At 53.6% G+C, this 12,275-nt stretch overlaps 1 protein-coding gene across 2 annotated transcripts in view; it reads right to left on the bottom strand.

The window, feature by feature from the left end:
- Positions 1-1,523: 1,523 nt before the first annotated feature.
- The window catches only part of STUM (stum, mechanosensory transduction mediator homolog), a 56,596-nt gene continuing 45,844 nt past the window's right edge, over positions 1,524-12,275 (bottom strand). Inside the window, exons 2-3 of one of the 2 annotated variants that reach the window (XM_072830202.1) lie at positions 7,184-7,363; positions 1,524-2,534 (exon numbers count right to left, since the gene is read on the bottom strand). In XM_072830202.1, the coding sequence (XP_072686303.1) occupies positions 2,500-2,534; positions 7,184-7,363 (215 nt within the window). In that variant the 3' untranslated portion in view covers positions 1,524-2,499. Of the gene's footprint in view, positions 2,535-5,560; positions 5,674-7,183; positions 7,364-12,275 lie in introns of those variants that run through there. The other variant, XM_072830201.1, reaches the window with a different exon arrangement.

The raw sequence follows: 12,275 nt of genomic DNA, 5'->3' as shown, positions 1-12,275 counted from the left end.
CCCTGCACGGCAATCCTCACTGACTGGGTGTGCAGAGGATGGGGGTCCCCCCATTCCTCACACCCCTCAGCTACCCGGGAAGGGCTTCCTCTGGAGGCTGACATCCTCTCAAGTTTGGAAGCAGCTGGTAGCTGAGGGGAGCTGCAGGAGCTGAAGTAGCCTTGGGGGCCCACGAGCCCCTGTATTAGCCATCCCACGCCAGGGATCTTGGTGACACCTGTCACTCAAGAAAACTGCACCTATATCTGATTGCCACTAAACATGCAACATAAATTGTTCTTTCTTCTCTACCTCTCAGCAGCCACCCCAGCCTGAGGCAGGAAAGAAGGATCCTATGCTCCCAGGGCGGGGGCCCCACTCTGCCACACTCCGAGGGTTTGGGGCAAGGGGCCGTGGGAGGGTGGCTGGGCCTGTCACGTCCCTCAGCCAGAGCTCCTCTAACCTGGCTACAGAGGCTCCCTCGTCTGACGCAGCCTCCTGTGGAGCAGCCAGCAGCCACCTGCTGTCTTCTTGGCCCAGACGGCACCGTCCTCACACACCAAAAGCTTCTGGCTTTCTGGATCAAACCAAATCTGATCCCCCACCTTGAAAATGCACAGGATTCCAAACACAAAGAAACAGCAGAAACCTGGCTGGGGTCAGCCAGAGAGGGAGGCAGGAAGAAAGACAGAGCCAGGTGCTCAGAAAGTGGAGCCTGGGCCTGGGCAGGTGGACGGTGGGGGCAGGATCAGGTGGGGTACAGAGAGCCCTCCTCTGAGTCGGAGCTGGGGGCTGGGGGGTACTGGCTGCAGGGGATTTGTTTTCCATGGAAGCAGAGAGCTGCCCAATCCACAGCAACACAGCAAGCCCGAGGTGCTTCCCTGGCAGGACTGTAATCAGAAAGCCCAGTGGGTGAGGTAAGCGGGCAGCTGCCCCCGGCTAAGGGTTAAGAATGGAGACTCAGGGGCCCCAAAGCAGCTCTCGGGGGGTCAGGGGCCTGCCCACACGCAGGCTCCCCAGGCACGCCCATCCAGCCACAGGGAAAAGACCAGACCGGTCCCTGCTCCAGCCCTGGCGGCACTCTGAGTCTCTGACAGTTAGAAGCCCTCTGGGGAGTCCAGTGGGGGTGCAGACAGCTTCAGGCCAGTCCTACTGTTCAGCAATTACCACGTCAGAAAGCAAATGAAAACAGACATGGAGAGGCTCAGCTTGTCACTGTGACTTTGGATCGCCTGTCTCTTCATTTCAGATCAGTACCCGACCCCCAGCGGCCCCAACGCCTCCTGTGAGCTCCTTCCCCCGCCCTGGGGTCCGGCTCCCTAACAACCAGGTGTACAGGTGCCCTGGGGGCCCCAACAGACCCTTCCCAACGGGAAAAATCTCTGCATAACACCAGCAGAGTCCCAGGGTCTCGTCTGCAAGAGAGCAGCAAGAAATCTACCCGTACAATCTTTTTTTTTCCCCAATTCTAAATCCCCAAAAGCTCTTGGCTGCTCAGTTTTCTTCCATAACTTATGCCAAAATCGGTCCTGAACCAAGCAAGGTGAGACTATGTATGGTTTTTATTGAACCCAAATCGTCTGACTTTTCACAGGATTCTTTGCAAGAACAGTCACGTGCTTGATGGTGGGGAGCTGCTTTAGAATGCTGGGGTGTTAGGAAATGCACAATAAATGGCTCTTATTCTTTCTCAAATCCAAGTTTTCTGATTTCAGAGACCCATCCAGCCCCAAGGATTTCAGGAGAACGGCTGTGGACCAGGAGTGGTGTTAAGTATAACGTGAAAGGCTGCTGACCTGTGCTTGCTCACACCTGTGCTGGGGATTCTGTGTATGGACACCTGGCCATTCTAGCAGTTTCACCCATGGATGGAGTCACTGGCAGCTTTCTAGGGAAACAAAGGTCAAAACACACCCAGGCCCAGAGATTTCAGTGGCGAGAAGGGGGTGGGTGAAGGGTTGGCTGCCACGGGAGTGCAGGGCCAGGAGAGACTTTCGGGCATCCGTCCCCAGGCAGTCCTGGGATGGCTGAGGGCAAGCACTGGGCTGGAGTGTGTGCATCCTCACTCCTGCCCTGGCTCGGTCCCCGGGGAGACCACAGTGCAAACATTCAGACAGGGGCTGGGGACCCAGAGGAAGGCTCGGCCACATCCTGACCTTCGGTGAGCCCCTGCTGCCTGGCCTGGAAGTCCCAGTGTGCCCTGGCAGTGGGCAGGGAGCTGTGCAGGGCAGGGGCGAGCCACGCATTCCAGCCTCGCTGCCAGTAATCTGGCCCCCACTCCCCACCACTGAGATACACTGGGTGCCTGTGTCTTTCTGGAATAGGGGGAGGGGCTGGCAGTCTCACAGCCTGCCAAGAAAAGCAGATGCGTTTTCAAAATAAATAATGTTTTTTAAATCCCCCCTTTCCACTCCAAACCCAGGAAATGGCAGAAGAGAATATGTAAAGGTCCTGGTGCCCACTGCTGCCTGGTGCAGCCCTCATGGGATCACCCTGGAATTCTCGGTGGTTCCTTCGGGCTCACAGCTGCTGTGGGATGCCCTGCTCCTTGTAGCCTGTGAGGAAGAAGCAGAGGAGAGATATTTAGAAGCCTGCTTCCTTTAGGATTGCTCCAGGAAGTGCCTGTGAACTGCCATATGGTCATGAGATCTTATTCACACCGAGGTGTGAATGACTGCTATACTCAGGGTCCACCTGTTCGCAAGGGCATGGACTTTACAGTCCCGAGAGAACTGCGGGACTTTGGGTTTAGCGGGGATAGAGGACAGGAGGGCATTGGGGTGGGGGTGGCAAAATGATCAACGTGCCCCTGAATGCACATCCCTGAAGCCACTGCCCAAAAACCCGGCCTGGCATGACTTCCCGAGGCAAGTCTTGGGAGAAAGTGCTGAGCCAGCCTTCCTCCCCAAGCGCCAGGCATCTGGGACATATGGACAGAGAGGAGGACAGAAAGAAAAACAAGAAGGTGGAACACCGAAGACTGTCACCGTGTGCGTGTTCCACTAGCCGGACATCTGGGACACAGACAAACATGAGTGAAGGTGCCGAGCCTTTAAAACACTGTTGATCGTCATGAGACCGGTGGGGAAATTTAGCCGTGAAATATTTAGAGATGAAATTATGAGTTTGGAATTTGTGAGATGCCCCCCCCAACCCTGCCATGAGCTGGCTTCTGGGCCCCCAGAGGAGCTTCTGTGGACTGGATGGTTGTTTTCTCTCATTATTTACCAAATTATTCACCAATTTTAAGCCTAAATAGAGTGGGGGAAATGCAGGAAAGAGATAAGATGTCACAGATAAAGGACAGTGACCATGAGTTCCTGAAGCCGGGGGTGAGGCCCGAGGGACTTAGGACGCTAGGCTCTCAACTTTTGTCTGCTCTACAACATTTTCCAAAATCAAAAGCTAGAAATCCAAACAAAGACGCAAAAAGAAAACACCACAGAATAAACAGCAGCACACAACAATAAAGAAAATAGATAAAAACCAGAAAGAAGATAAAAGCCTGGCAGCTGGCTGGGGTGAGAGTGGGGGAGGGGTTCAGGGGTGCGAGGAGGGGAGCAAGGGTGGGGGGGTGGCAGGCAGCGCCCATCAGCAGACTCACCTTGGGAAACTGGGACAACACAGGGATGTGAGGCGGCAGGAGGGAGAGGAGGAAAAGAAAAAGAGAAAACAGGGTGAAAACAGAGGCCAGAGGGCCTGGCTGAAGTCTAAACGGTGGCCGGCCATGTGCGTGCTGTGCCCGTGGTCCAGGGGCCGGCAGGTGGGTGCGGGGCTGCAGGGGTGCGGCCCCGGCCCTCCCCTCCCCTCCCCAGGTGCACAGCCTGCAGCCCCACCTAGAAGCCCCCTCAGGGGCCACCTCCTGCCCCTCGCTCTGGGTTGCCGTGTCCACCTGCAGAGGGACGACTGCAGGACACACTCGGGATGTGAGGTGCTCCCTCCTGGCCCCAGCTGGGCTCTGCTGGAGCCGCATGGTCATCCCGCATAGGGACAGGAGCCACGTTCGCAGAGCCTAATGCCTTGGGACAAACCGAGGCCAGGCCACGGGGCAAATAGGTTTTGTTGTACAGACATCTCAATCCACAGGCGGTGGCACCCGAGCCCCGTGCGGAGAACACGTGGATGGATGAGCAGAAGGTGTCACGATGAGGTTAGCGGTGTCTGCCGTGGGCGTGGCAGCAGGGAGAGGACGGCAGAGGAAGACCACGTATCTCTCCATCCTCCAGCAGGATTGGCTCTTGTTGGCTTGTTATTATCAGAGCGGCTTGTAAAGTCCCTGGCTTTAACTTCTACCTAGATCCCTTCTTGTCCTCTTGGGGGGTTTTCTTGATAGTGTGTGTATAGATGACCCCCCGGACACTCCTGTATGGAAGTCATCCTCGGGGCGTCTGGGTGGCTTAGTCAGTTAAGTGTCTGCCTTCAGCTTGGGTTGTGATCTCAGGGTCCTGGCACTGAGCCCCAGGGTGGGCTCCCCACTTAGCAGGGAGTCTGCTTCTCCCTCTCCCTCTGCCCCACCTCCTTCCTGCGCTCATTCTCTCTCTGTCTCCTCTCTCAAAAAAATAAAAATAAAGGACGCCTGGGTGGCTCGCTCAGTGCTTGAACATCTGTCTTCAGCTCAGGTCATGATCCTGGGGTCCTGGGATCGAGTCCTGCATCAGGGTCCCTGCAGGGAGCCTGCTTCTCCCTCTGCTTATGTCTCTGCCTCTCTCTCTCTCTGTCTTTCATAAATAAAAAAATAAATAATAAATAAGTCAATAATAAAAAATAAATAAAAATAAAATCTTAAAAAAAGGTCATCCTGCACTGTTTCCACTGAGAGGTTTCCTTCATTTCTGCAGGAAGAGCCTGGAGTGGCCCTATCCAACTATCAATTAGGACAGATGAGTCATTCACAGGACCTCCCTTCAGGGTGGGCATCCTGGGACATGGACGCTGCACTGTTGCTCAGAGCCATCTAAGCCTGCAGCCCCATCTCAAGGGTGGCAATTCCATATCCTTCCAGGGTGAGTTTCCTTTCTGGAAAAGCGGGAAGGCACCCTGGGGAGATGGGTGGCTGAGTCTGGCAGGCAGAAGGGGTTGGTGGGCAGCAGTGAGATGTGGTGGGTTTTCTTGTGCAGCCAAGTCTGAAGAGTCGGGCACAAAAAACAGCATCCCTGGAGCCTGTGTGCAGACGCCCAAGAAGTGTACTGGCCACAGCAAAGGCCTGGGGCCCTGGAGCAGGGTGGGAATGTGGGTATCCTGCAGCTTGATTACACCAGACGCACCAGCCATAAGATAGGGGTTTCTGACTGAGCCCACCGTCTGGGGTGATGGAAAGAGAAGTCACCAGGTCCCCATCTTGCTTCTTGGGGTCCACAGTCCCTCATCTAGGACCTGACTGGGGGGCCCTTTCAGTTATCTCTAAGACACAGACGCTGTGGTTCCTGGGTTTTAAGGGTAACCAAGATAAAAATAACCAGAAAGCTCTATAGATTAGACGCCAACTCACTTTTATTAAGATGTGGGTGTGTTCCACTTTAGCAGAAAGTTCCCTTCCTAACATGTCCAAGTGCCTGGCCAGACACTGGGGTGATATGGGAAGAAGAAGTCGAAGGAGTCAGGTCTTGCAACTGCAGCTGAGGATGCTTCCCAGAGCAGGCCTCCCAGGTTCTGGCCGGGAAAGGGTCAGAAGCCTGCAGGCCGTGCCACAGGCCCCTAGGGAAGTGACCAGCATGCATCACTCCCTGCCTGTCTGCAGTGCTCTGCAGGCCCTGCTCAAGTGCACAGGGAGAGGCTCCCATAAAGGGCCTGCCTTACTCGCTGCCTTCTCAGCCTACTCCCTTCCCGGGGTCCGTGTGCCTCGATGTCCTGACAGGGCAGCGCAGCCCTGAGAGCAGCCCGCGCAGCCTAGCCCGCTATGGGGCCAGCCCACCCCCAGCTGCCAGCCAGGGCTGGTGTTCCCCTCCTGTTTCTCTGGCTGCCCTTGCCTCCCAGGGCCTGCCTGGTTTGCCCTGACTCTGGGATGTCCCGACACAACATCCACCCACTCCTTCCCTGACCTCTGCTGCTGAAGACCTGCATCCAGGCAGCCACTCTGTCCAATCCACTGGCTCTGCTGGATCTCACTCAGGCTCCAGGGCTTGCATTTTCTCTGGCCGAGTGGCTTGCCTGGTCACTGACCCGAGGCCTCGCCTGGCCCTGGCATCTGTGTGTGCCCTGCATCCTCTGAGGATCCTGAATGCACAGTCCGCTACAGGTGATCCTAGATCATTCCTCTCCTGTCTCTGCTGTCCTTCTCTCTAACATTGACAGTCCAGCCTATGAATGGTTTTGCTGCTAGGACACCAGGAGGCGCCTGGGGTGTGAAGAGAGGCAACGTGGTGCCTGAAAGGATTCGGATTCTCCTGGGCAAGGGCCCCGTGGACAGGGGCCCTGTGCCATAGACAGACGTGTGAAAATGCAGGGGACGCACACGGGGTGCCTGGCCACCCGCGGGGCTGCTTCCAGGCACGTGCGCTGTCTTTCTGGGTTGTTTCATAGATGGGAAGTCGTTTTGGTAAACTTAACTTGGTTCCGTGAACACTTTCACAAAACAGTTTTGTGTCTGAATCATAAAGTGCTAAGTGATTGGCAAAGGTCCCCTCAACAATGAACAAAGCTTAAATCAAAGGAAGGAGAAAACCGTGCTGTCCCGGCTATAAAAACAAAACAGAACAACAGCCGCAGCTACAGGGTTTCCTGTGGGTGGAGAGGCCACATACACTTTCCTTCTTTCTGAAAACTGCATGATGGAGACGGGGCCGCTAGGCACAGGGTCGTCACCTCACATGGGCCACACCCCAGCTACCCAGGGTGGTCAGGGGCTGTTCCTTTGACAAATAGGATGCCCCATGCGTCCAAGCTGAACAGAAGCTCTGTCCTGTCTTGTTCACATCCTCTGGGTGAGGTTTCTATGGGTCTGCACTTGGGACTCCCTGCAGGCATTGGGCTGGGAGTACAGGAGAGGGGGAGGGAGGGTCCCCTCTGCCAGGCGGCTGCAGACTCTAGTGACAAGGACACAGGGGAGCCCCCTTGAGTGCCCAGTCTCCGGGGAGGAGTAGACCTCGCCACAAAGCACCAACACCCGCAGGAAGGATCACAATCACCCAGACCATTGGGCTCCTGACCCTCCTCCAGCCCTGGTCCAGCCCCTGACCCAGAAGGCACAGTACAGGTGGCTACTCACTGGCAAGGATGACCATGTCCATGCCCCAAAAGATGCTCATGATCCAGCCCACCATGACGATGGCCGTGAGGGTCTGGATGAGGGCCGCTGCAATGTTCAGCCAGAAGACACAGCACACATGCCTGTCCGGGAGGTCGGTACGGGCTCCGCACAGCACGGCAAAGGCCGAGACAAACGTCCCTGTGAGAGGCAGGATGGACAACCTCCTGAGGGCACTGGGGGTACAGCCACACGCGTGCTTCCAGCTGGCCTGGGGCCCAGCCGCCCACCCCCTGGCAGCTAGGAGAGGGGCGACCCGGTGTCCAGCACCTTTCCACTCAGACCCGGCCTGCCTCTCTTCCCCGTGCTGGAGGGGCCGATGTACCAGCCGCAGGAGGCCCGGCACAGTCCTGGGACCATCACAAGCTGTCCGTCCCATGTGGGAGCCATAGTGCAGCCACCTGCAAGGACACTGAACAGCCCGGTGGAAAAGGTATTGATCTTGTGTGGCAAAGGCTATAAAGGGCCTAGCAGTTCAGAAGAGTCAGCATCACTGGGGTGACACAGGAGCCACCCAATAGAGGTAAATTAGGAAGTGACCCCCAGCGCACACACTAATTGCAAAGGGATGGGAGCTCAGGCCCCAGGTGCCTGCAGAGTGGAGAGAGCACAGGCCAGTGCCAATCCTTCAGAGACCCTCCTCTGATGGTGTTCCCCCAGAACCTCCAGACCTGCGGTGGGGGCGGGGTGGGGTTAGAGCCCAAAGCAACATAGTGTGTGTGTCCAGCTCCCTTCCCTGGCATGACTTCTCAGATCCCTGCAGGTGACAGCGCTGCCCTTAATGACATTTCCCCAGAGTCAGGCTCTTCTCCAACATGGGCTCTGAGCCTGCAGCACCCCTCAGGGCAGCCGGCCTGCTGCCTTCCTCTGGTAGGGACCCTTTGCATTGGGCTCACCAGATAATCCAGGGAAACCTCGCATCTCACATCACATCTGCAGACCCTCCCCTTGACTGTATAAAGTAACATCCACATAGGTTCTGGGGGGGTCAGTGTGTAGACATCTTTGGGGGAGCATGATTCTGCCCCCGCACTAACACACCGCATTAACCAGATGTCCCTTGTGCTTCAACACCTGGAGTCTTGCTGCCCTTGGAGAGACAGCCCCTCAGGGCTAGCTGATTCCTAGACCTGGTACTCGACTCCCGAGTCCAGAGCCCACACCTCAACCAGCTCCTTTATGGACCCTCACACTCCAGGCTGCGAGACCCCCACCCTGATCGCTCAGGGCCAGATTCAGGACAGCCCCCTGAAATTGTTCAAACTGGCCAGCCCCTAGCCTGCTGACCCTACCTTGTGTGCTCCTTCCCTGCAAACTACAGTGAAGGCCCATGTTTGCCCCTTGTGACCTCTGTCTCCTGACCATCTCTGGCACCTCCTCATGTGGACCCCTGCAGCATGGCGTGACCCCTCCTTTTAGGAAGTGTGACTAACTATCCTTTCAATGACTGTCATTTCCTGATCTGTTGGCCTCTCCATATCTAAATAATAACAAAACCTACATTTTAAAGTGCATGCACACTACTGGGTATTTACCCTAAAGTTACAAATGTAGTGATCCAAAGGGCACCTGCAGCCCAATCTTTATAGCAGCAATGTTCACAACAGCCAAACTATGGAAAGAGCCCAGATGTCCATCGATAGACAGATAGATACAGATGTGGTACATTTATACAATGGAGTATTACTCAGCCATCAAAAAAATGAAATCTTCTCATGTGTGGAATTTAAGAAACAAAACAGAGACTTAGAAGAGAGGGGGGGAAAAAACAAGACGAAATCAGAGAGGGAGACAAACCCTAAGAGACTCTTAATCCTAGGAAACAGAGGGTCACTGGAGAAGAGGGGAGTGGGGGGATGGGGTCACTGGGGGATGGACATGAAGGAGGTCACATGATGTGATGAGCACTGGGTGTTATATAAGACTAATGAAGCACTGATCTCTACCTCTGAAACCAATAATACATTATATGTTAACTGAATTTAAATAAAAATTTTAAAATGCAAAAAAAGAGACTAAAAAAATCCCTAAAAATAAGTGCATACATTCAAGAATCAAGTATCCTGTGCAAGGTCATGGTCATAGGCAGGGACTGACCCCACGGCCATCTGAGGCCATGTTCTTGCTGGCTGTCTCTGCCTCACAGCAAGTGCAGACGAGAGAGCAGGACATTTGCAAAACCAGTCAACAGACCAGTAACCATCCTCACACTCCCCCTCTTCCTCTTCCTCTGGAGCTCCTGCTCCTCAAGGAAGCTGCCTTGGCATCCATATTTCTTCCTCTCTGCACTCTGGCTCCTGGCCCTTCCCTGCCCAACCCTGGTGGCTCCCACTGGCTCCCAAGGTGGCCTTTCCCTGGCTCTACACCCATATGCCCCAGATCCAAGGCTGATCCCTCAGGTCCATGTGCTGATTCCCAATCCCAATCCTGCCCATCCTCCTCCTCTTTACAATCACCACCAATTGGGTGTTTCTGCCTCTTGAGGGCCTGATGGTCCCTCTTAGACCCCAGGTGGCATCCCATGCACTTTCTGGCCTGTGCATAGTAGGTGGAATGTAGGGATCCAAAGAAATGTAACCAGTGTTAACTGCATCCTCAGACCTCCTGCTTTGTCACCTGCAGTATTTGTTAAAACTATAGACACCTGGAGGGAATGATGTCACCAGGATGATGACACAGGTCCTTGCTGATATCATTTTGCTTCACAACAAGAATAGCCAATGACTATGCATGAGCAAAACACCACTAGAGGATCCCACCCTGCCCACCCAGAGGTCTCCCCTGAGCATTGCAGGTCACTTCTGGGGGCCCCTACTCTGATCTAGCTGTACAGGGATTGCAGGCAAATCTGTGGGGCCGGAGCACCGGAATCTGACTGTGATGCGGGTGGGAACATCCAGCATGGATCTACGACAACCAGCAGAGACCTTGGCACATGGAGTTCACACCCGCACAGCCCAAGTCATCATCCCAACAGTGGAGAAGGTCTACCTACCACATGTAACCCGAGGGCTGGAAGGAACACGTGGAAGCCATGTGGCCCTCTAACCCTCCAGCCAAGAGACAGGCGGCAAGCAAATCACCCCCAGGGCAAAGCCATTGCCCATCGTAGAGGGTTTCCCCACTCTGCATAGGCAGGAGGATTAATTCATGGCCAAGGCTGGGGGTAGCTCCCAGACTCTCCCAAATGGAGAGTCTGGGAAAGTGAGAGGAGCCCCCCTACCCCCACCCAGATAAGGCATGAGACATAGGGGCAGCCCTCAAGGGATGAGACATGGCCCTAGCTGCTATGGCTCTCAGCCCCATTGGACCAGAAGAGCCTGCGAGCACACCAGGAAGCTGTATTTGACTGCTCCGGCTGGGGAAATGGCAGGCAAAGCCAACAGAGCAAAGCCAATGTACCTGTTCATCCAGGGCATTGGGGGCATTGCCTGAGTGAAAACAACAAGCAAAAAGCTTTCCTGGCATTAGAGCTGCTTCTCCCACTGCGCCAGGCAGGGAAGCTAATTCTGCTTTTCCCAAATACAGCCAGTATTTGGCCCGCCCGACCAGAAACTTCACCAGGCCATCCTATAGCCCTGCTTACAGAGCCTGCCTGACCTGTGGCTTTCCCCATCTTCAAAGTGAAACTGATAACCACACCTGGGAAGTCAGTGAAAGAATAAAGTGGGAAGCATCACACTTCCTGATGTCAAGCTAGACTATAGAGGGGTGTCTGGGGGGCTCCATCAGTGAAGCGTCTGCCTTCGGCTCGGGTCATGATCTCAGGGTCTGGGATCAAGCCCTGCATGGGGCTCCCTGTTCAGCAGGGAGTCTTCTTCTCCTTCTGCCTTTGCCCCTTGCTTGTGTGCTCGCTTGCTCTCTCTCTCTTGCTCCCTCTCAAATAAATAATTTTTTAAAAAAGATATACTGTAGAGCAATAGTAAGCAAACCAATATAGTACTGGCATAAAAACAAATAGACCAATGGAACAGAACTGAGCGCCCAGAAATAAACCCAGGCATATATGGTCAACTAATCTTTGACAAGAGAGCCAAGAACACTCAATGGAGAGAAGACAATCTTTTCAATCAACGGCGCTGGGATAACTGGATATTCACATGGAAAAGAATGAAGCTGGACCCCTACCTCACACCACTGACAAAAATTAACTTGAAAGGGATCAAAGACTTAAATGTAAGACCTGAAACCAAGAAACTACTGGAAGGAAACAGACACAAAGCTCCCCAACGTGGGTCTTGGTGACAGTTTCTTGCATGTGATACCTAAAGCTCAAGCATCAAAGTAAAAAATATACAAGTGGAACAACATCAAACTAAAAACTTCTGCACAGCAAAGGAGACCATCCACAAAGTGAAAAGACAACCTGTGGGATGGGTGAAAATATGTGCAATCCTTATATTTGATAAGGGGTTTATCTCCAAAATACAGAAAGAACTCCTACAACTCTGTAGCAGAAAAACTACTCAATTAAAAATGGGCAAAGGACCAGAATAGATGCTTCTCCAGCAAAGACATCCAGATGGCCAACAGACATGAAAAGATGCTCATCATCACTCAGTATCAGTGAGATCCCACCTCACACCTGTCAGAATGGCTAAAATTAACGACATAGGAAATAACAGGTGTGGGCGAGGATACAGAGAAAGGGGAACCCTCTTGCACTGTTGGTGGGATTGTAAATGGGCGCAGCCCCTGTGGAAAACAGTATGGAGGTTCCTCAAAAATGAAAAATAGAATGGCCATATGGTCCAGCATTCCAATTTGGGGAATATATATATTTAAAAAATAAACACACTAATTCAAAAAGGTATCTGCACCCCATGTTCACTGCAGCATTACTCACAGCAGCCAAGACACGGAAGCAACCAGTGTCTACGGATGGATGAACGGAGAAAGACATTGTGGTACGAATGTGTACAATGGAATATTATTCAGCCATTAAAAAACGAGGAAATCCTACCACCGTGCAAACATAAAGCCTTCATTGCACTAAGTGCAGTAAGCCCGACAGAGAGAGACAAATACTACAGGATCTCACGGGTACCTGGAA

Source organism: Canis lupus, chromosome 6, assembly GCF_048164855.1.
Source record: "Canis lupus baileyi chromosome 6, mCanLup2.hap1, whole genome shotgun sequence".
NCBI lineage: Eukaryota > Metazoa > Chordata > Mammalia > Carnivora > Canidae > Canis > Canis lupus.
The sequence above is the reverse complement of the archived record's forward strand: the minus strand, read 5'-3'. Positions and strand labels throughout refer to the sequence as shown.